General features: G+C 43.2%; 1 protein-coding gene across 2 annotated transcripts in view; it reads right to left on the reverse strand.

Annotated features, from left to right (window-relative positions):
- Window positions 1–801: 801 nt before the first annotated feature.
- The window catches only part of nectin4.S (nectin cell adhesion molecule 4 S homeolog), a 29,293-nt gene continuing 5,480 nt past the window's right edge, over window positions 802–24,614 (reverse strand). The window contains exons 1-9 of one of the 2 annotated variants that reach the window (XM_018233660.2): window positions 15,633–15,792; window positions 14,248–14,601; window positions 10,801–11,091; window positions 9,796–9,910; window positions 7,574–7,725; window positions 5,934–6,081; window positions 5,560–5,641; window positions 5,070–5,144; window positions 802–2,740 (exon numbers count right to left, since the gene is read on the reverse strand). In XM_018233660.2, the coding sequence (XP_018089149.1) occupies window positions 2,438–2,740; window positions 5,070–5,144; window positions 5,560–5,641; window positions 5,934–6,081; window positions 7,574–7,725; window positions 9,796–9,910; window positions 10,801–11,091; window positions 14,248–14,601; window positions 15,633–15,672 (1,560 nt within the window). In that variant the 5' untranslated portion in view covers window positions 15,673–15,792 and the 3' untranslated portion in view covers window positions 802–2,437. Of the gene's footprint in view, window positions 2,741–5,069; window positions 5,145–5,559; window positions 5,642–5,933; window positions 6,082–7,573; window positions 7,726–9,795; window positions 9,911–10,800; window positions 11,092–14,247; window positions 14,602–15,632; window positions 15,793–24,614 lie in introns of those variants that run through there. The other variant, XM_018233659.2, reaches the window with a different exon arrangement.

Raw genomic sequence — 24,614 nt, forward strand, 5'->3', positions numbered from 1 at the left:
GAAGCAGCTTACTGAAATGATTACCGCCCAAGAACAGCATTTAGCTGAGCACCCACCCTGATTCTTCTGATTCTTAGATCAGAGTTTTAGAGGAAGCCAGAGTTACTGTCTTCAGAAACCACATCCTGTTCATAGCATCACCCAGAGCTCACAGAATGGCGTCTCAGAGCTAATGGGGCTGTACCCTGAGCCTCCTTTCTTCAGCAAATGGCTATAATAACCCCTATAGTATTGTGCCCCTGTTCTGTAGAGCTCACATCTCTCCCACCGTGTCATCTCAGACAAAGAGAAGCTGTACCCACAGTGTCTCTTCTTCACCAAAGGGCTACTACAATTCTGTGCCCCTGTCCCATAGACCTTACTGTCCAACATCTCTCCCAGAGCTCATACAGTGCCATCTCAGACCAAAATAAGCTGTGCCCATAGTATCTCTTCTTTAGGAAAAGGCTATATTTAACCCTTACAGTATTTTGTGCTGTCCCACAGAGCTAACAATCCAACATCTCACCCAGAGCTCACAGGGCGGGTTTTTCTGCAATGGGCTTAAATTATCCTAAAGTATTTTGTCCCTGTCCCATACAGCTTACAATCCACCATCTCACCAATAGCTCCCAGAATATTAGGGTGTTCATACAGATGAGTGGGAGCTATACTATTGTTTCCCTTTGACATTATGAGGATGTATCTTATTGTATACTCAGCTCGTTTATTTTCTACAGTTTTTAAGATGGTTAGAGCTGCCATATTGCTTCTATTCCTTTGTGTACAAAGCATACAGATATAAGTGTACAGGCTGATTACACAAGTATGAACACAGAACTGTAGAACAGCCTTATAACAGTACAAATGATAAGGAATAAAGACATTATAATATTAATATAAACAGCAGATTTCTACTCGTCATGAGCAGTGAGAATTTATTCCTAAAATGGGTCTAATCCAAGTGCTTTTACCATTTCAAGACATATACTCTTTTTGGGTCTTAGGAGCTGTGACCGAGTGGTCTGCTTCCTTACATACACATGCAGTTTCCTAAGCCACAAACTTCTGCTCACACTTCGGCCTTTTATTTCCACAAGCACGAAGAACCACAGTTTAGGGAGCAGGAACTTCCTTGTGGCACCAGCAGGAAGTCCTGCACTCCTACAATTCCACAAAAAGGAAGAACTACAGTTTAATGGGCAGGAAGTTCCTCAGGAGAACTAGCAGGAAGTCCCTCATTCCTATGGTTCCACAAGCAGGAAGTCCCACAGTTTAGTCAGCAGCAAGCTCCTCAGGGGCACCAACATGAAGCCCCTCACTCCAGTTCCACAAGTAGGAATAACCACAGTTTAGTGAGCAGGATGTTCTTCATGGGTACCAGCAGGAAGTCCCTCACCCTCATAGTTCCACAAGTAGGAAGAACCACAGTTTAGTCAGCAGGAATTTCTTTAGTGCCACCAACAAGGAGTCCCTTATTCCCATAGATCCACAAGCAGGAAGTACCACAGTTCAGTGAGAAGGAAGTTCCTCACTCCCACAGAGCCAAAAGTAGGATGTCCCATAGTGCCACTGACAACAAGTGGGAAGTCCATTAAGCAGGAAATGTCACAGTCTCATAAGTAGGAAGTCCCTCAGTGGCAGCAGTAGAAAGTGCCAAACTCCCACATGCATAAACACTCATTTCAAAAAGCAGGAGCTCACTCCCACCAAGGGAAATTTGTTCCTAGCAGCAGCCTTACCATGGATAGATCACACATTCCCACCAGCAGGCCAATGAATGCTAAATAGTGCAATACATTTTACAAAAGATTTTTTTGCATTGGCTCAAATAGTCAGCTAGAGTATGGGGGACAATAGGTCATGTTACCTACTGAATTAAGCAGATGCCCACTCCTGTTTTGTGAAATCCCATAAATTCTAATTATAACTAATGGGGTGAAATATTTGCTGCTATCCTGAAACTGAAGTTCATTGTTCCTAATGGCTTTTTTGTTCATGTATATTAAATTTCCATGTATTCTTTCACTGTACCTTAGCCCAAAAACACAATTGTCCCCTGCTGGGAAATGGTCTTTTTCATTCTGAGTATGAGGGCCAGTGAGGAGACTTCAGCTCTTTCTCCTCTCAGATCTGTACAGGTGGGAAGAGTCATGTGAATACTTTCCCTTCCCCATCAGTGGTATCCAGAATTGCCACACTTTTTGCTTTTGTGCCAGTAACAAACCTGTGAATGGGAAAGATTTTATTTTGTCCCAACCCAATACAATAATCTTAGAAGGTTGTCTATAGAGAAAGTCATGGTAAGAAGATCATTGGGCATCTGGGAGAAAAAAATCTTCTAAGATCACAGGTCCCCTTTTGGCACAATTATCCTTAGAAGTTCGTAAAAAAAAAGTTATTTTTAAATTCAGTCCTCGTACTTTTGGCACATTTCCCATGAGGGTGAATAGTCTTGTTATACTAGGTGCCCCCTTCCATTGATATAAATACCATTGGCGCTGGGCTTTGCCCTTAATGTGCCATTCTCTTGGTAGAAGTGTGCCATTCCCTGTTTGATGAATGGTTGGATGGCCACTCCGACTATGCCGTCTGCCTCTGTGGGGTTTTGCTCTTTCTCTTTTGACTGCTCCACTTGCTCTGTTTCTTCACTATCTTCTATCGCCTCTTCATCTGGGACAGTAGATAAAAGCTCTGTCTGGGTCTCTGTTTCCTTTAATGTGGTGAGAGTGGAATAACTTCGTCTGTCAGCCTCTTCCCCCTGCAAAAAATGGACATTAGGGTTAGGGGAGATGCACAGTACTAAGCACAACAACACCTGCTCAGAGTTAAGAACAAGAGAGCCTTACCAAGTGGAGATGCACAGTACTAAGAGCAAGCTTCTTACCAAGCAGAGATACACAGTGCAAAGCACAAGAGAGTCTTACCAAGCAGAGATACATAGTACTAAGAGCAAGAGTCTTACCAAGCAGAGATGCACAGTGCAAAGAGTAAGGGAGTCTTACCAAGTGGAGATACATAGTACTAAGAGCAAGAGTCTTACCAAGTGGAGATACATAGTGCAAAGCGCAAGAAAGTCTTACCAAGCGGAGATACACAGTGCAAAGAGCAAGAGAGTCTTACCAAGTGGAGATATACAGTGCAAAGCACAATAGAGTCTTACCAAGTGGAGATGCATAGTACTAAGAGCAAGAGTCTTACCAAGCAGAGATACACAGTGCAAAGAGTAAGAGAGTCTTACCAAGTGGAGATACCCAGGGCAAAGCACAAGGGAGTCTTTCCAAGTAGAGATACATAGTACTAAGAGCAAGATTATTACTAAGCAGAGAAACACAGTGCAAAGAGTAAGAGAGTCTTACAAAGTGGAGATACATAGTACTAAGAGGAAGAGTCTTACCAAGTGGAGATACACAGTACAAAGAGTGCAAGAGGGTCTTACCAAGCGGAGATACACAGTGCAAAGAGCAAGAGAGTCTTACCAAGTGGAGATATACAGTGCAAACAGCAAGAGAGTCTTACCAAGTGCAGATACCCAGTGCAAAGCGCAAGAAAGTCTTACCAAGCGGAGATACATAGTACTAAGAGCAAGAGTCTTACCAAGCAGAGATACACAGTGCAAAGAGTAAGGGAGTCTTACCAAGTGGAGATACATAGTACTAAGAGCAAGAGTCTTACCAAGTGGAGATACATAGTGCAAAGCGCAAGAAAGTCTTACCAAGCGGAGATACACAGTGCAAAGAGCAAGAGAGTCTTACCAAGTGGAGATATACAGTGCAAAGCACAATAGAGTCTTACCAAGTGGAGATGCATAGTACTAAGAGCAAGAGTCTTACCAAGCAGAGATACACAGTGCAAAGAGTAAGAGAGTCTTACCAAGTGGAGATACCCAGGGCAAAGCACAAGGGAGTCTTTCCAAGTAGAGATACATAGTACTAAGAGCAAGATTATTACTAAGCAGAGAAACACAGTGCAAAGAGTAAGAGAGTCTTACAAAGTGGAGATACATAGTACTAAGAGCAAGAGTCTTACCAAGCGGAGATACACAGTGCAAAGAGCAAGAGAGTCTTACCAAGTGGAGATATACAGTGCAAACAGCAAGAGAGTCTTACCAAGTGCAGATACACAGTGCAAAGCGCAAGAAAGTCTTACCAAGCGGAGATACATAGTACTAAGAGCAAGAGTCTTACAAGCAGAGATACACAGTGCAAAGAGCAAGAGAGTCTTACCAAGTGGATATACCCAGTGCAAAGCGCAAGAAAGTCTTACCAAGCGGCGATACATAGTACTAAGAGCAAGAGTCTTACCAAGCAGCGATACATAGTACTAAGAGCAAGAGTCTTACCAAGCAGAGATACACAGTGCAAAGAGTAAGGGAGTCTTACCAAGTGCATATACCCAGTGAAAAGTGCAAGAAAGTCTTACCAAGCGGAGATACATAGTACTAAGAGCAAGAGTCTTACCAAGCAGCGATACATTGTACTAAGAGCAAGAGTCTTACCAAGCAGAGATACACAGTGCAAAGAGTAAGGGAGTCTTACCAAGTGGATATACCCAGTGCAAAGTGCAAGAGAGTCTTACCAAGCGGAGATACATAGTACTAAGAGCAAGAGTCTTACCAAGCAGCGATACATAGTCCTAAGAGCAAGAGTCTTACCAAGCGGAGATACATAGTACTAAGATCAAGAGTCTTAACAAGTAGAAATACCCAGTGCTAAGGACAAGAAAACCATGAGGCTGGACTCAGTGGGAGTTCCTTTGGTACTATGGCAGGCTAGAGGGCTGGGAATGTTAATTAGGAGGCTGGAGGGGATTCGGGTGCATAGGAGAGATAGTTAGAGACTTTGGAGCGGAAGTCAGGAAATAAGACAAGCAGAGGGATTGCACATTTTGAGTAGAGGGATATGAGGAGTTATTATAGGTTTGAGAGGGGCAGTTAGAGTTATGAGGGACAGAGAGAAAGATGTGAGTGACAGCAGGGGATGTGAGATTAGAGGTTTGGGAGGGGGAGTTAGAAGGTTATGCAGGTTAGTTATACAGTTATTGGCCATTCCTTCAGTTGCAACATGCTGCCTGTTGAAATGATTCCTTACCATCATAGAACTGATACTTGGATCCCTTAGGCTGTCACAATGCATTCCAGACCTCAGATGGATGCCTTCTTCCAGCTGATTATATCAAGTAAATAGAGGGGTGAGGTACAATCAATATACTTCAGCACTTGAGATCTGCCTGAAATTAGAGTTCTTGGGGGCCTCTTGCTATATTTATATCTTGCCTGGGGGTATCTCAGAGGGTTTCTATCATGTTTGCTCCAAGAGCTGTGAGCTAGGGATTGATTCTGTTGGAGAGAGATGCACAGTACTGAGAGCAAGTGAGGCCTATAAAGAGATAGGGCAAATACTGAGCAGGACAGGAGCGGGCAGTTATATGGCTGGGGGGCAGTTAGAGGGGTATACTTGCACTTATGTCTTACAGGAAATCTATTGTATGAAAGGAGGTGAGTGAATGGTCACTGTGGGGACATGAGGGAGTTATTGGGGCATATTCATGGATTTATCTTGGGTACAAAGGGGCTGTTACCTGGAGGCGGGTATCTGTGCTGGCTGTAGTAGAGTTCAGCCTCCTCCGAGATGCCTCCCTGGAGAGAGTGGAAAGTTCCTCACTAGAATAGAGAAAAGCAACATTTTCATAACAAAACTGTGTATCCAGCTAATGATTGTATTGTCCCTCATTTAGTAACATTCACAACCATCTCTATAGGGCCTGCCAACTGTCAGTGCTCTTATAATGTGTGTATATTAGTGCTAACAGTTACTTGTGATGTGCAAGCTTCTCATCCATTTCGGCATATCTGTTAGGAGTGATGTGTATCTAATAGCCACCCTCTGTGTAACATGGAAATACTCTCAGAGGCATCTGTCTCCCCCTAGTGGTGATGTATGTAAGTCTCTTACATTTTCTCAGAGAGCTGCTTGGTTCTCTTCTTGTGATGCCGGTTGACCATGAGTAGAGTAATGACCAGGACTACCAGTAGGATTGCAGTCAGAACTCCAACCGAGCCCAGTGACACCGACACTAAATCGATTTTTCTTGCCTCGTATTCTGGGGAAAAGACAAAGGAAATATGTTAGTGAGAGGGTCAGTTCTTGGTAAGTTTAGCTTCTGAGCATTATTGGAGGTAAGAAGTCATTCAGCAACACGTGGGCCAAACAAACCAAGCTACTTCCCTGCATCATAGTTGGGCCCTAATGTACTTCATGTACAGGGAGTACTGTGAATATACTGTGTGAATATACTCCTGCTAGTGTGTGTATAGTAGCCATGAACATAAAATGCAGGACAGTAGTATAACTACAGTGGAAGTACACCCCACAGCACACAAAATCTCAGCCTACCTGCTATGGGTAATTACCAGTATATGGGCAATAGCCTGATAGTTGTTACTCTGTATATGGGCAATAGCCTGTCAGGCAGTCGTTACTCAGTATATGGATTATTGCCAGGCAGTCGTTACTCAGTATATGGGTAATAGCCAGGCAGTCGTTACTCAGTATATGGGTTATTGTCAGGCAGTTGTTACTCATTATATGGGTAATTGTCAGGCAGTCATTACTAAGTATATGGGTAGTAGCCAGGCAGTTGTTTCTTGGCATATGTGTAATTGCCAGGCATTTGAGGCTGCTGCCAGTGGTTGAGGAGCTGTCGCTTGGGATGATGCCTCATACTGAGCCTGGTACTTATTTGGGTGTCAGAATGGGAACCTGCCCATTTATTAGAGTCATTACTGAGCCATTAGTGTGTGTATATGAGATAGCAAAGTGGTGATGATGCACCAAGACTAGTTCTACCTCCCGTCATTACCAGGGATTAGTTACTCTGTGGTTCAGTAATTATTCAGGGTGGCTAGTGACTGGGGCACAAAGGAATTTGCAGGTTGGAGTTTCCCTTGTGTGCCATGGGACTAGACCTCAGTCCTTACTAAAGCCATAAAAAATAGTGACACAATGGAAGGACATTTGTGGTAGGTTTGTCCAAGTAACACAAACTGAGAGCACCTTGGGTTGTGCTACATATTGTACACCTTTACTGTCCATCCATTTACCTATCTGCCTGCCTACTAACTGTCTCACTGACATACATATCCCTATAGCTTGTATTGTGCCCTGCTTCCACGGAACCCCCAAACCCCTGTCATATCTACACCCCTATTCTGATTGTGCCCTACCAGCCTACCAACCACAAGGCTGCTTTGAGAAGCACATACACTTAGCATATCTTGAGGGGACTTACAAGTCAAGAAAGGCCACTCTGAGATGGACATTTCTATAGTCTTTGGGCACTTATGGTACTCTGCCTGGCATGGAACCCCAAAGCTAAGGTGCACATCTCCATGTTCCCTCTTAAATGTGATTATTTGTATACTTGTGTGTTCTCATCAATAGTCACGGCTCTGGGATGTCACACCGCACATCATAATTAGGGCCCTCCAAATTCTGAGTTTAGATTTGGGGAGCAGGGTACTTCCATTCCTGTAGCTTTACAACATTATCCATTTTCCTTAATGTCTGACTCCCTATGGAAAGGAGTGACTTACCTGCTATAGAAACAGTGGCCTGGGCACTCTTGCTGCCGATGCCATTAGTTGCATGACAGACATAGACACCGGCGTCTTCTGGTGCCAGACCTCTGAGAAACTGCAGTGTGTTTCCTTCAGTCTTTATCTCTGCTGGAAGAGACCCATTGGTCCTGTGTATAGAGAATATCATGATTAGGGGGAATGGTTTGTGCATGTTCAGGCTCATTAGCAACAACGACACTGGCAGTGAGAGAGAAGTTGTTAGGGGCCACATTTGTTTGCTTAGTCCTGGCAAGTCACTCCCCACAGTACTCTCCAATCTTATCCCCAATGCACATTCTTTTTAAACACACGGGAGATCATAGAGACTGCTCGGCTATAACCCCCGCAACTGTACCCACATGTCCCATTGACCAGCAGTATCGGGGGCCCAACCCTGGTATCATCTGCAGACAGAACCACTAAGTGCAGGCTGTTACCATTGAAACTCTAAAGAAGATTGTTACATGGCAGTTGCCATGCTGCAATAAAGAGCCTTATTCTCTAAAGGAGTTGTGTGTAAGTTCTACCCTATTCCAACGTCCTTGCACAACCTGGTGCCATCACAACACCCCTCTTCCTTTGTCATATTAATTATCTTGCTATCGTTTCAAGAATATCTAAGACTGCAATAAAGAACTTACCCAAAGGCTACATAATGAATATATATTTAGAAAGAAATGTTGTGGTAACAGTCACCCTGCTATAGTTCCAGGGGTTCCCAGGGCACAAATAAGCACTCACCCAAATCTCCCCCTAACTGGCCTTCAGGCTGGGCCCCCTTAGCTCATAACAAGGTTACAGATATATAGAAACATTGGGGTGTCATGCTGCTATAGTTCCAGGGGTACCCAGGGTACAAATAAGCACTCACCCCAAATCTCCCCCTAACTGACCTTCAGACTGGGCCCCCTTAGCTCATAACAAGGTTACAGATATATAGAAACATTGGGGTGTCACCCTGCTATAGTTCCAGGGGTACCCAGGGCACAAATAAACACTCACCCCAAATCTCCCCCTAACTGACCTTCAGACTGGGCCCCCTTAGCTCATAACAAGGTTACAGATATATAGAAACATTGGGGTGTCACCCTGCTATAGTTCCAGGGGTACCCAGGGTACAAATAAACACTCACCCAAATCTCCCCCTAACTGGCCTTCAGACTGGGCCCCTTTAGCTCATAAAAAGGTTACAGATATATAGAAACACTGGGGTAACAGTCACCCTGCTATAGTTCCAGGGGTACCCAGGGCACAAATAAGCATTCACCCCAAATCTCCCACTAACTGACCTTCAGACTGGGCCCCCTTAGCTCATAATAAGGTTACAGATATATAGAAACATTGGGGTGTCACCCTGCTATAGTTCCAGGGGTACCCAGGGCACAAATAAGCACTCACCCCAAATCTCCCCCTAACTGACCTTCAGACTGGGCCCCCTTAGCTCATAACAAGGTTACAGATATATAGAAACATTGGGGTGTCACCCTGCTATAGTTCCAGGGGTACCCAGGGTACAAATAAACACTCACCCCAAATCTCCCCCTAACTGACCTTCAGACTGGGCCCCCTTAGCTCATAACAAGGTTACAGATATATAGAAACATTAGGGTAACAGTCACCCTGCTATAGTTCCAGGGGTACCCAGGGTACAAATAAACAGTCACCCCAAATCTCCTCCTTACTGACCTTCAGACTGGGCCCCCTTAGCTCATAACAAGGTTACAGATATATAGAAACATTGGGGTGTCACCCTGCTATAGCTCCAGGGGTACCCAGGGCACAAATAAACAGTCACCCCAAATCTACCCCTAACTGGCCTTCAGGCTGGGCCCCCTTAGCTCATAACAAGGTGACAGATATATAGAAACTTTGGGGTAACACTGAGGTCAGGTTTGTGAGTAGGGCAGAATGAGAAGGGAACGGGAATATAATGTTGAAGGAAACTGATGTGCCTTCTTGCCCTGGACAAGTCAATATGAAATGTTTTGGTGAATAAGCAATTCTGGTCCTACCCAAGTCACTTTCTCCCTGAATATGTCAGAAACTGTAACACAAAAAGCCCCCAACACAACAATATGTATCTGAATGTCTCTAACTCTCATGATACCAACAACTCCCCATTGTCATGATTCATCCAATACCAAAATAAAAAGGAACACTGAGAAACTCAATGAAGTTGGACAAGAAGTGCCAGTTACCTGGACCACGTATATGTTGGTGGTGGGTTTCCATCAGCTTGGCATTGTAACATGGCCCCCTCTTTCCCAGCAAACAAGCCTTCTTCATGTCCTTGGACTGAGATTTCTGCCAGATCTGAGGATAATGTAGTGTTGAGTTAGAATTGGTCCTCTTCATATAAATTGGCCATCGCATAACAGTAACTGTCCAATAATGACACAAACACACTCATATTTGTACAGACAATCATACACACACATATATACACCAATCTATCACAACTGTATGGTAAGGAGAGTACCATGTTAAACACATTTGAGTCTTTACACAGAGTCTCTGCTCTACACACAAAGGCCCAGTGCAAAGTTGCATAGGGTAATGTGGGAATCTGGCATCACATTGTGTCAGCAACTACACTGCTGTCCTGGGCAATGCACCTTTAAAGCCACAACCCAGAGTGACTGTGCCCCTGGTTGGCAATCAGAGTGGTGGAGGCTCAGGATGGATGAGGCCAAACACGGAGGCCATTCTGTTGCACAGCTCTGAAGGATAGAGGAATGAGAATCCTTTTATGGGTTTAGGTGATATGGTAGGTGCAACCATCCTTCAGTACTTTGGTGCTTTGGTTATGAGACATAGGGAAGTCTGACTAATATAAGAAACAACATACCTAAGATTGAACTAGGCCCCATAAGTAGTTGTGAGTGTACCCCAGGAGGTCACTATAACTCTGCTAAAATGTGTAACTCTTGTGTCACAGTTTCTTTGGGCTAACCCTTCTGTACTACTAGTAGTGGATTCTATTATAGTGTATATCTACCCCCTAAACACACACACATTGGGGTACATATCATTATGAAGGCCAGTAGGCTTCCATGCTAAGGGGGCATTTATTAGCTAAGAGATTGGGCACCCATACTACTAGGTGCTTGTTTATAAAAAGGGTTATGTTGTCATGTTCGAGTTCTTTGGGGTCCTGTTTACTACTCATAGAAGTAAGTGGGTTCATTAATGACAGAACTTACATCTCACTCCCAGAACATGGGTGATCCTTTTCTCTTGCTGGAACCCAGGATGAGAGACCACACAGGTCAGTACCTTTCCATTCATGCGGCGGGTGGGTACCACATAGAATTCACTAGTGACAGAGGCAGAGCGTTGGTGCTCGTATTTCTTAGTCAAATTGGTTCCCTCCACTCCTGTCTCCCAAGTGAGAGCTGGAGCAGGATTGCCTTCTGCTGTGCATGAGGCGGCCAGAGATCTTCCTTCTCCTTCGATCAGTGGAGGCCCAGGGCTCAGGGTGGGCAAAGGAGGAACTGCAGGAGAAGGTACACAGAACAACAGATACACATATATCATTAGAACATTGTTCTTCCTTCCCCTTTACTATAAAAAAATGACTGTACATGTTGCCTAACAAGCCTGTTTGTATCCAGTGTTTACTCCATCGGCCAATCGACCCTACAGTGTATAACAAATGTTACATTGCACATACATGATACATACAAGATACATACAAGATACATACAGGATACATACAAGATACATACAAGATACATACAGGATACATACAGGATACATACAAGATCCATACAGGATACATACAGGATACATACAAGATACATACAGGATACATACAAGATACATACAAGATGCATACAGGATACATACAAGATACATACAGGATACATATAGGATACTTACAGGATACATACAGGATACGTACAAGATACATACAGGATACATACAAGATACATACAGGATACATACTGGATGCATACAAGATACATACAGGATACATACTGGATGCATACAGGATACATACAGGATACATACAGGATACATACAGGATACATACAAGATACATACAGGATACATACAGGATAGATACAAGATACATACAGGATACATACAAGATACATACAGTATACATACAGGATACACAAGACCCCAGTAGGTCATCTGGACAATAACAAGAAAGCAGATGGATGTTAGGTACATCAGACACGTAGGATAACCCTAACCTTAGTGATAACCCTTGTAGGAGCCAAGTGTAAATTATATTACAGCTGAGCTTGAAACAAGACACAAATCCTTTCAATAAATCCCACCCAACATCTACTTCATATATGTCAATGCTAGCACAGATGAAGAGAGTCAGATTGCAGTTAGAAGAAAGTTCTCATAAGCATAGACATTAAGCTTGGCTTACAGGAACAATACCACTAACAATTCAAAGTGTTATAAAGGAATTACAATATGATATACTTTTGCCCTCAATGGGTAAAAATGATGTATGAAATTATAATTTCTACAAACAAGCTACTCTGTAGCCATGGGGCAGCCATTCAAGCACAGGATACACATTAGGTAACAGATAAGTACTACTATAGTTTATATAAACAAGCTGCTGTGTAGCCATGGGGGCAGACATTCAAGCACAGGATACACAGTAGATAACAGATAAGTACTACTATAGTTTATATAAACAAGCTGCTGTGTAGCCATGGGGGCAGCCATTCAAGCACAGGATACACAGTAGATAACAGATAAGTACTACTATAGTTGATATAAACAAGCTGCTGTGTAGCCATGGAGGGCAGACATTCAAGCACAGGATACACAGTAGATAACAGATAAGTACTACTATAGTTTATATAAACAAGCTGCTGTGTAGCCATGGGGGCAGCCATTCAAGCACAGGATACACAGTAGATAACAGATAAGTACTACTATAGTTTATATAAACAAGCTGCTGTGTAGCCATGGGGGCAGCCATTCAAGCACAGGATACACAGTAGATAACAGATAAGTACTACTATAGTTTATATAAACAAGCTGCCGTGTAGCCATGGGGGCAGCCATTCAAGCACAGGATACACAGTAGATAACAGATAAGTACTACTATATTTTATATAAACAAGCTGCCGTGTAGCCATGGGGGCAGCCATTCAAGCACAGAATACACAGTAGATAACAGATAAGTACTACTATAGTTTATGTAAACAAGCTGCTGTGTAGCCATGAGGGCAGTCATTCAATCACAGGATACACAGTAGATAACAGATAAGTACTTCTATAGTTTATATAAACAAGCTGCTGTGTAGCCATGGGGACAGCCATTCAAGCACAGGATACACAGTAGATAACAAATAAGTACTACTATAGTTTATATAAGCAAGCTGCCGTGTAGCCATGGGGGCAGCCATTCAAGCACAGAATACACAGTAGATAACAGATAAGTACTACTATAGTTTATATAAACAAGCTGCTGTGTAGCCATGAGGGCAGTCATTCAATCACAGGATACACAGTAGATAACAGATAAGTACTACTATAGTTTATATAAACAAGCTGCTGTGTAGCCATGGGGGCAGCCATTCAAGCACAGGATACACAGTAGATAACAGATGAGTACTACTATCGTTTATATAAACAAGCTGCTGTGTAGCCATGGGGGCAGCCATTCAAGCACAGGATACACAGTAGATAACAGATAAGTACTACTATAGTTTATATAAACAAGCTGCTGTGTAACCATGGGGCAGCCATTCAAGCACAGGATACACAGTAGATAACAGATAAGTACTACTATAGTTTATATAAACAAGCTGCTGTGTAACCATGGGGCAGCCATTCAAGCACAGGATACACAGTAGATAACAGATAAGTACTACTATCATTTATATAAACAAGCTGCTGTGTAGCCATGAGGGCGGCCATTCAAGCACAGGATACACAGTAGATAACAGATAAGTACTACTATAGTTTATATAAACAAGCTGCTGTGTAGCCATGGGGGCAGTCATTCAATCACAGGATACACAGTAGATAACAGATAAGTACTACTATAGTTTATATAAACAAGCTGCTGTGTAGCCATGAGGGCAGTCATCCAATCACAGGATACACAGTAGATAACAGATAAGAACTACTATAGTTTATATAAACAAGCTGCTGTGTAGCCATGGGGCAGCCATTCAAGCACAGGATACACAGTAGATAACAGATAAGTACTACTATAGTTTATATAAACAAGCTGCTGTGTAGCCATGGGGGCAGCCATTCAAGCACATACACATATATATATATAATATATTACCATTACTTTTAAACACTTTCATTTTTTGGTGGGTGGGGACTAGTGATGTCACTGGTACTAACACAGATGGGGAGAGTGAGTTGGCAGTTAGGAGAAGGTTCTCATAAGCGAAGGACATATCAGGCTTGTGTTAATGGGGGGCTAGTGATGTCATTGGTACTAACAAAGATAGGGAAAGTCAAATGACAGTTAGGAGAAGGTTCTCATAAGCAAAGGAGACATTAGGCTTGGGTTAATGAGGGGGGTCAGGATGTCACTGGAACTAACACAGATGGGGAGTTTTTTTACTTGATGATTTTGGGGGTTACATTCGTTTCCTAGAATATGAAATGATTTTCAGTCTAAGGTAGGTACATGTATCAGCACTTACCCAACACTTTCAGCTCCAGTTCAGCATCAAAGTTTCCAGCTGGGAAAGTGTTGACACGACACTGGTAGGTCCCTTCATCAGCTTGTACTGCATTCTTCAGAATAATGCCCCCATCTGCTGACTCCAAGGGGGCTTTTTCTTTCACTCGTCCCTCATAGGCACCAAATATGTTGGCTCCATATTCAGTGTTCAGAATAACAATTTCTGTATTCTGCCCATTTATTCCTTTTTTTATCCAAACAACTTGTGCCACCTTCTCATCTGCTTCTGCCTGGTAATAACAGGGAAGGGTAACATCCATGCCCAGCACTGCAGTGATGCTCCTCTCTGTCTGCACGACCCCACAGATGCCCCCTGAACAACGAGAAGGGGAACAGTGTTAATGCCTTGTCAATACAGAGAAACTAGTGCAAGATATACAAAGCAACTAGGACAGAAGATCTGAGAGTAGGTATACACCTGAGGTACACCTGAATAGGCTCTACCCAATGGCACAGAACTATATCATATACATAGTTCTGATGAAGATGTGGGATTGGGTTAAGCCATGCATAGTGTAGAGCAGTCTTTGGGTTGGAGAGCAGAGGTTCTGCCTAATGAAACAGAACTTTATACATTGTTCTAATGAAGATGTGGGATTGGGTTGAGCCATGCATAGTGTAGAGCAATCTCTAGGTTGGAGATCAGAGGTTCTGCCCAGTGGCACATAACTAAATAATATACCTGATTTGGATGAAGATGTGGGGATTGGGTTGAGATAGATAGTGTAGAGCAATCTCTGGATTGAAGAGCAAAAGTTCTGCCTAATGGAACAGAACTATATAGATTGTTCTAATGAAGATGTGGGGATTGGGTTCAGCCATGCATGCTCCTCTGCATAGTTTAAAGTTAGCAGTGCGAGACAAGGAACTGATTGGAGAGCAGAGGTTCTGCCCAGTGGAACAGAACTATATTATATACATGGTTATGATGAAGATGTGGGGATTGGGGTGAGCCATGCATAGTGCAAAGCAGTCTCTGGGTTCGAAAGCAGAGGTTCTGCCCAGTGGCACATAACTATATTATATACATGGTTCTGATGAAGATGTGGGATTGGGTTGAGCCATGCATAGTGTAAAGCAGTTTCTGGGTTGGAAAGCAGAGGTTCTGCCTAATGGAACAGAACTTTATACATTGTTCTAATTAAGATGTAGGGATTGGGTTTAGCCATGCATAGTGCAGAGCAATCTCTGAATTGGAGAGCAAAAGTTCTGCCTAATGGAACAGAACTTTATACAGTGTTCTAATGACGATGTAGGGATTGGTTTTAGTCATGTATAGCGTAGAGCAGTCTCTGGGTTTGAGAACAGAGGTTCTGCCTAATGGCACAGAACTATAAATTATACCTGGTTCTAATGAAGATGTGGGATTGGGTTCAGCATGCATAGTGTAGAGCAGTCTCTGTGTTGGAGAGCAGAGGTTCTGCCCAGTGGAATAGAACTATATAATATTCATGGTTCTGATGAAGATGCTCCTCTGCGTAGTTTAGGGCTAGCAGTGCAAGAGAAGGAACTGATTGGAGAGCAGAGGTTCTGCCCAGTGGAACAGAACTATATAAGGTGAATTCCTGGGATGAAGCTCAGCGCCAGGGTGTGCCCTATGTATCGGTCACATGCTCCTTTGCTACTCGCCCAAATCAAGCTAAAAACTGGCCGGGCTCCTTCAACAGGAAAAACAGGAGTTAGTAGCTGCTCGGTGCAGCCCTAGAGACTTGCAGGAACTTGCCCCCTCTGCTCCCAGATCCCACGCAACTGTCACAGGCAGAAAGCTGGCAATTTACTCAGCAATTTCATGTGTTCAGGAAAGCTGGACCCCTTTCTGCTGATTCATATTCAGCTGCTAATCTCTCATCATCTTGGCAAGGATGCCAAGCTCTTCTTACAAATGCAACTGCCAACTCCTTGTATGTGCCTAATATTTCTCCTGTGGTGCCCACTGATGAGATGGGGAAAGGGGGAAACTTCATGGTGCCAGATACCAGAGAAACCTCATAGTGCAGATAAGGAGAGGCCACATTGTGTCTTGTCTGTGTACCAATAGTGATGCCCAAGCACAGGGGACACAACCAGAAGCACCTGCACCCTATATAATCCTGTCCTGCCTGTGCACCAATAGTGATGCAGTACAACAGGGGGAGGCACAATTACAAGCACCAGCACACTATCCAGTGCATTCCTAAACATTCAATGCCCCACTATTAATTCCCAGATAGTGAAGCAGTGGGCACAGGTTGTGCAGGAGGGGCAGGGAGTTGTTGCACCCCAGTTATTATTGCAGCTGGAAAAGCTCAGGCAGCACAGCGAGGAGACAGGCCGTGCTACTTTCCCACCCTCTGATAAGCAAACTTGCGTGAGAAAAAAGGTGCCAAACCTGATTCTCCACATTTCTGCTCTGTGTATTGTGTTAACCTTAAGCCACACTCTGCAGGGAGCTGCTGCACATGTCTGACAGTTACTGATCAGCACACAAGGGGTTACACATGTGCACCTGGAACAGTTTTGCCTTCACCCAGAATGGCCTCATTTATTGTGAGTGGCAATGGCCAGTGACATACGCTGGGGCCACTTACTTGCACACGTCTCTCTGTAACTACAACTCACACACTGACGTATTTGTCACACAATAAACTGGGGCTCACGTCAGTATTAGGAATATATTGGGGAGACATCTGGTTTATTCAATAAATAGAAGCCTTACTACGATTGGGAGAAAGTTTGGGGTGCAGAGACCTGCAGCAACACAAGGAAGCCAGAACACAATGTGCAAAGTTCTAAAAATGGCCGATTACAGCCTAAATGTCCCTGAAAGTTTCCAGCCAGAGACTCCAAACCCCTCACATGGGCATCCGAATCGCACATCTGTTTGGTTCACATTTCATGCAACATTTCTCAAATATGAATATACTAATGAAAGTTGTAATTCACATCAGTATTTGGTCCGATTCCTTATTAGTAACACCCCAATAGTCAGACTGAAACCTCTGTTCCTATTTAATGCATTAGGGTTACGTATGAGCGCCTTCTCCATCTGAGCTCAGCCCGAATGTCACAGGAGGGGGGCACAAGAGCAAATCAGACTTCCATAGAAGAGCAGGTTGAAACAAGACACTGAAACTTACCTAACCCTAACTGAGACCACAAGCATCTTAAGGAAGGTTCTCATGGGTAATAAGCAGTCCGTTTACATGCACCATGTTTCTGCCCCCTAGTGACACTGCATACAGGGGTGAAAGGGCCCCTCACACAGGTGCTACTCATTGTTCAGTTGGACACCAGCACTAAGTATATTGCCCTATATCTCTGTCCAACATTAGTGAATGAGCCCCATGTTCCTTTTTGGTATTTGGAGTTGGAAGTGAAACAAAACTGGGCATGGGGCACTGTGTGTGCTTCTTCTCAATGTTATATGGCACCACCTGGAATATTCCATAACACTCATGTAACACGTATTGATGTGATTGGCTGGCCTGTATTAGCTGCTTTGTGTCATTTACACTCAATAAACCCACCCTGACATGGATTTCAACACCTTGAAAAAGAATACTAAAGAGTGAAGTCAAACATAACTTCATTTATTAAACTGAAGTTGTCCGCAGCTCGTAGAATTATTTTCAAATATTGGATTAAGTCCACTCTACCTTCCGTTAAAGAGGTTTTATCAGAACTACGTAGTTTGTACATCAACAGAGCTACAAACTTCAGTTTAGATAACCCAAAGAACCAACAAAAATGAACATCAAAATGGAAAATTTATCTTCATGGCTTAGACAAGGAAGAAAGAGAGAATATGGATTTGCTCCTTAATAATTCCAAAGATAATTAAGTTCTTTGCGTTCTAGCCTTAACAATTTAACAATTTCAACCTTCTACCAACCATTGGTTTACCTCACTTTATCTATAGAAACTTGATCTTACGTTTCATAGTCAAACTTACTATACTTTATATTTTAGCTATAATTTCATGAAGATTATTTTCATATATTAAATTTTATTTGGAACATTCAACTTTGGACGTGCAGAGACTTTTAGATATTATATACTATATTGAATTTCTTTTATTCTGGCAAGAGTGCTAATATTATCTAATGTTATTGATGTCATTGTTAATGATGTTATTGATATTATCATTACATTTTTCATTTGTACTCTTTTCATTATCTATGAATTAAATAATAATAAAAAAAAAAACAAAACACCCTTGGGACGGGAGCTCTCAGTGACCCCTCTCAACTCAGCACAATAAAAATGAGAAATTTGCTGTTTAGAAGAAAACCGGTTCCCCCCAGTTCTTGCCCAGTGTTGTCTCAGCCTGTTCTTGTTATGGGTCTGCTTTCATGGAGCTCTAGAACTCACAACTGCGTGTAACCAGTGTAACTAACTTACTCCAAACATTCAGCTATACTGCAGAACTGCAAATAGGAGCATTAAGTTCACTGGGACAGGGACTGATGGGAATGCAATAGGAACTTTAGATTGTAAACTCACTGGGGCAGGGACTAATAGCAATGTTATAGGGACATTAGAGTGTAAGTTCACTGGAGCAAGGGTGGATGGGATATGGACAGTAGACTGTAAGCTCACTGGAGCAGAGACTGATGGGAATGCAATAGGAACTTTAGATTGTAAGTTCACTGGGGCAGGGACTAATAGCAATGTTATAGGGACATTAGAGCGTAAGCTCACTGGAGCAAGAGCGGATGGGATATGGACAGTAGAGTGTAAGCTCACTGGAGCAGGGACTAACAGCAATGTTATAGGGACATTAGAGTGTAAGCTCACTGGAGTAGGGGCGGATGGGATATGCACATTAGAGTTTAAACTCACTGGAGCAGTTGCTGATGGGAATAGGATAGGGACATTAGAGTATAAGCTCGCTGGAGCAGGGACTGATGGGAATATGATAGGTACATTAGAATGTAAGCTCGCTGGGGCAGGGACTGATGGGAATAGGATAGGAACATTAGAATGTAAGCTCACTGGGGCAGGGACTGATGGGAATAGGATAGGAACATTAGAGTGTAATCTCACTGGGGCAAGGACTGATGGGAATAGGATAGGGGCATTAGAGTGTAAGCTCACTGGGGCAGGGACTGATGGGAATAGGATAGGGACATTAGAGTGTATTTGAGGTAGAGCTGAGTGGGGTGCCAGTTACTGCGCAGAACTGGGGGACACAGATAAATAGGGTGGATATGTCTATATACAGTATACAGTCTGAGTGATAAACTCTGCCTCCCTGATGGGATTACTTTGCCTTTGAAGCTGATCTCAGTGCCGTGGGGTATTTCAGTGAATTGACACTCAACTTTCTCATGGAACAATGTCCTGCGTGGCAGTTATGGAATAATGAGAGGAGGGGAAAATAAAGGGAAACTGTCACATGCCTGGAGGTGCAATCTAGTTAATTGCTGCATTGTTGGTGCAGTGGGTCGGAGGCTTTAGTTCCCAGCACTTGGGTTACTTGGGGCCCCGCTAAACTCTCACTGTTCTACTCAATCCATTAACAGCTCTGCTTTACTGCACTGCTGAATCATCACTAGCAGCCAGTACTACAGTAAATCAATTGATTGGATAACTGCCCCGGAGAGGACTCTCTGTCTCCTATAGGCAGATCTATGGTCTTTTATTATAAGGGCCATTTGCTCCACTTCATTTACATCCAGAAATCCCAAGGTAAGTGGATTCAGTGTGAGTACACAGAGTTAAGTATCCCATGGAAGTCAGCACAGGACAGGTTAGTTGGGGTTCAGTACTTGGGGTGCCAGTGTTAGTTAGATCCCACTGATACATGGGGGTGCCAGTGTTAGTTGTAGGTAGATCCCACTCATACATGGGGGTGCCAGTGTTAGTTGGCAAGTAGACAGGGCCGGGCCAAGGTATTTTGGCACCCTAGGCAAGGGCTTCAATCAGTGCCCCCCCACCCGGGCCTACATTATCATTTTCCACCTTACCATTCATACTGCCTACTGTACCTGTGCCAGCAGCCATTATGTTGCCCCATGTACCTGTGCCAGGGCCTATCATATTACCCCTATTTGTACCTGTGCCAACGGCAGTCAATCACTCAGATTACCCCCAAGACTCCTATCTGTACCTGTGCCAGCATAAGACAAAACATCCATCATAGTGTTACCCCCAGTCTGTAATTATGCCAGCAGCAACCAAAAAAAATCCATCATATTGCCCCTAATTTGTACCTGTGCCAGCAGAAGCCAAAAATCCATCATACTGCCCCAAACATCTGTGTACCTGTGCAAGCAGCTATCATATTAACCCCATTTGTACGTGTGCCAGCAGCAGCCAATCCCTCATATTGCCCCCAATCTGTACCTGTGCCAGCAGGAGCCAAAAATCCACCATATTGCCCACAAATATGTAGCTGTGCCAGCAGCAGCCAAGAGAGAGGTGGGGAGTGCCCACAGTACAAATCACGGGCAAGAGGGGGTTGGAATAGGCGGTTTATAAAATTAAAAACTATTAAAGGCCAATCAAACCAGGGTTTAAAAAAAGCAAACAAAATCCCCCTAAAAGTGCACCCCCATCATGATTTCGCCCTAGGCGGCCGCCTACTCTGCCTACCCCTAGTTCAGGCCCTGTAAGTAGATCCCACTGATACATGGTGTGCCAGTGTTAGTTGGTAAGTAGATCCCACTGATACATGGGGGTGCCAGTGTTAGTTGGTAAGTAGATCCCACTGATACATGGGGGTGCCAGTGTTAGTTGTAGGTAGATCCCACTGATACATGGGGGTGCCAGTGTTAGTTGTAGGTAGATCCCACAGAAACATGATGATTGCTTTGCTTTCTGTAGCTCAGTCCTGTGCTTGACTGGATAACAATCACTCTATAAACCAGACGGCCCAAAATGGCACAAATATTCTGAGTTTACACAGGCCCACCCCCGGCGTACAATGGAGCATCTCATTACAAAAGACACAAATATACCCAGTCCTGAAAAAGCAAATATTTGAAGTATTTATTTGTCCCTGGTGCAGCTACTGTTGTCCTATTGCACGGCACTGAAGCTGAAGGTGTTTGGATTGGGAAATATGTCACATTTCCAGCAGGACTAGCAACCGGGCACTAAGGGTGGAATGTGTATATTACTGTGTGGGGCTCATGGCTCCCAACTTCACTATAATAATGTACCATACTCTCATTGATGGCATATATAGGAAAACCCCTTTTTTGTATTTCAGGGGTGTAAAATTCAGGAAAATACATTATATAATGGCGGGACCAGAAAAAAGTGTAAGATGAGGGAAGTCTCAAAGTCCTGGGATGGAAATGTGAGGTTTCACTGTATATGCTTGAAGCTCAGTGATAGTTGGGGTAGGTGGGTGCATTCACAGTTTGGGGGTGTTTGTAATGCTAGAAATATATGGATTGCACCCTACACAACCTTTCACAACAGATCCATATGTTTCTAGGGGTGCCACGTGGCCAGTATATCCTTTTAGAAAAGGTGGCACTTGCCTAGTCTTGATAACAAAGTGATAGGAAAGAGAGGAGAAAGGGAATAATGAAAGGCAGGAGTCGTTGCAAACCCAAGTGAAGGAAACACAACAATCCCCAGTGTAGGCTGCTTGGGCAATGTAATAAGCAATAATCAGAAAAGACAACAATAGCAGAGGGTGTTCCTGGGTTGGGTAGAAACACCCAAGCTACAGCATTATATCACACCTGCTGAGTTCAACAACAATAATAATGTGCAAGTAAAGAGGTGGGGCCCTCACAGCATCATGGATGGACCATCCAGACCAACTAGAAAGGGAGACACAACCTGCAAAGCCAGAAATATTTCCTTTGCCCAGACACTCCATGGATTATACCATCAGTACTGGCACAATCCTAATAACAAAGGATGGATCATTCCATATTACTGCTACTGGCACTTTCTCTCCCAGAACCTCTGGTAACACAGAATGGATCATACCATTTTATTATTATTATTAGTACTGGCACAATCATTATGTTAAACCTAATAACAAAGGATGGATCATACCATTTTATTATTATTATCAGTACTGGCAAAATCATTATGTTAAACCTAATTGCAAAGGATGGATCATTCCATATTACTGCTACTGGCACTTTCTCTCCCAGAACCTGCTGGTAACACAGAATGGATCATACCATTTTATTATTATTATTAGTACTGGCACAATCATTATGTTAAACCTAATAACAAAGGATGGATCATACCATTTTATTATTATTATCAGTACTGGCAAAATCATTATGTTAAACCTAATTGCAAAGGATGGATCATTCCATATTACTGCTACTGGCACTTTCTCTCCCAGAACATGCTGGTAACACAGAATGGATCATACCACTTTAGCATATACTGAGTGCAAGCGGATTGCTACTTCACTTTTCATCTTGTGCAGTAAGGTGTGAGGGCCATGGACAGTTCTTGCCCCAAGATGCGTATTTAACTGACTAGGGGCTCACATGCACCCTTTTGGCATAGATCATTGCTATAGACTTGTCATGGATCGGTGCTACAGACTTGACATAGATCGGTGCTATAAGCTTGGCCTAGATCTGTGCTATAGATGAAATAGATCGGTGCTATAGATGACATAGATCGGTGCTATAAGCTTGGCATAGATTGGTGCTATAGGCTTGGCATAGATCGGTGCTAAAGGCTTGGCATAGATCGGTGCTATAGACTTGGCATTGATCAGTGCTATAGGCTTGGCATGGATTGGTTCTTTAAGCTTGGCATGGATCGGTGCTAAAGGCTTGGCATAGATCAGTGCTATAGACTTGACATAAATCTGTGCTATAAGATTGGCATGGATCGGTGCTAAAGGCTTGGCATAGATCAGTGCTATAGACTTGACATAAATCTGTGCTATAAGATTGGCATGGATCAGTGCTATAGGCTTGCCATAGATCTGTGCTATAGGCTTGGCATAGATCAGTGATATAGGCTTGGCATAGATCTGTGCTATAGGCTTGGCATGAATCAGTGCTATAGGCATGGCATTGATTGGTGCTATAAGCTTGGCATGGATCGGTGCTATAAGCTTGGGATGGATCGGTGCTATAGGCTTGATATAGATCGGTGCAATAGGCTTGGCATGGATCAGTGCTATAAGCTTAGCATAGGTCGGTGCTATAAGCTTGGCATAGATCGGTGCTATAGGCTTGGCATAGGTCGTTGCAATAAGCTAGGCATGGTCAGGATACAATTATATGTATTAGATGTCATTTTGACCTTGTGCTTTTTTATTGTCATGGAACTCTTGGGTGGCTTATAATATCCTTATATTTTACAAAATGGTGTTCTTTATTAATTTTATATTTCCATTATATACTGTATCCCCATTGCCTTAAGGGAACCCTATAGCACTGATTGCACTGTGCTCTCTTTTTCTCATTGTATCTCTCCAGAGAAGTCAAACTGTGTGAAACTTTATACAAACCACCTAATGTGTAGGGAGTGCATCTGCCAGATGATTACAGAGGGGGCGCTGTTCTCAGAATATCACTGAATAAGAAAGTATCAGCAGCCTCTAACTGAATTTTTTCAGCTGTTTTCATGTAGAAGATAATGCCAAGCTAAATTAAGTAGTAGTTTATGGTAGAAATGTCTACTGCTCTGAATTAGGACCTGGAGGAGGACTAATGGGGTCAACAACAAAAAATGCACCTTATCTCATGGATCAAGAAAGATGTTATGAAAATGCAAATTCTGAGAAGACTCCAGAAGTGTAAACTCATTTGACCATGCAGTAACTGAACAGGGGGCTGCTCCCCTAGGGTGGATGTGGCCTTAGCTCACTGTTCTAAAAAATGATCCTTCCAAGTAAAGAATGGGCCAAGTTCTAAAGGTTAAAGTAAAATCAGAAATGGCTTTAGGAGAATCCAGCCTGCCGGAAAGTTCAGCTCTGATCTTCACATCATTAGCAATTGTGGCTGTTCCAGTTGGAGGAGAATGACATAGTGGGGAAGAGAAAGACCCTGGTGGAACTTCTTCATACCATCAAGCCCACATAAAATTCCAGTGTCCAGAAAGATGGCGGCACCCAGCACAAGCAAAAGACTTATGTGGATAACACTGGAACAATCTATGGAATGTGGAGTTTTATCTGGGGAACCTACTGTATTTGCTGAACTAAAAGAGAGATTTTTTTCTCCAAACCAACCAAAGATTCCAAAGATGTGAAGAAGTCACACATTTTGTGTTTGTTGGCTCCCTGGTTCTGACTCCTGACATGCTGTATCCCTGCCACCTGCAGAGGGGCCAATAAAGATTATTCTGCCCTGGTACCCGTGAGTAAGGGGGGCAGTAGTACCTGAAACATGTTAGGGTGGG

The sequence above is a fragment of the Xenopus laevis genome, chromosome 8S (genome assembly GCF_017654675.1).
Source record: "Xenopus laevis strain J_2021 chromosome 8S, Xenopus_laevis_v10.1, whole genome shotgun sequence".
NCBI lineage: Eukaryota > Metazoa > Chordata > Amphibia > Anura > Pipidae > Xenopus > Xenopus laevis.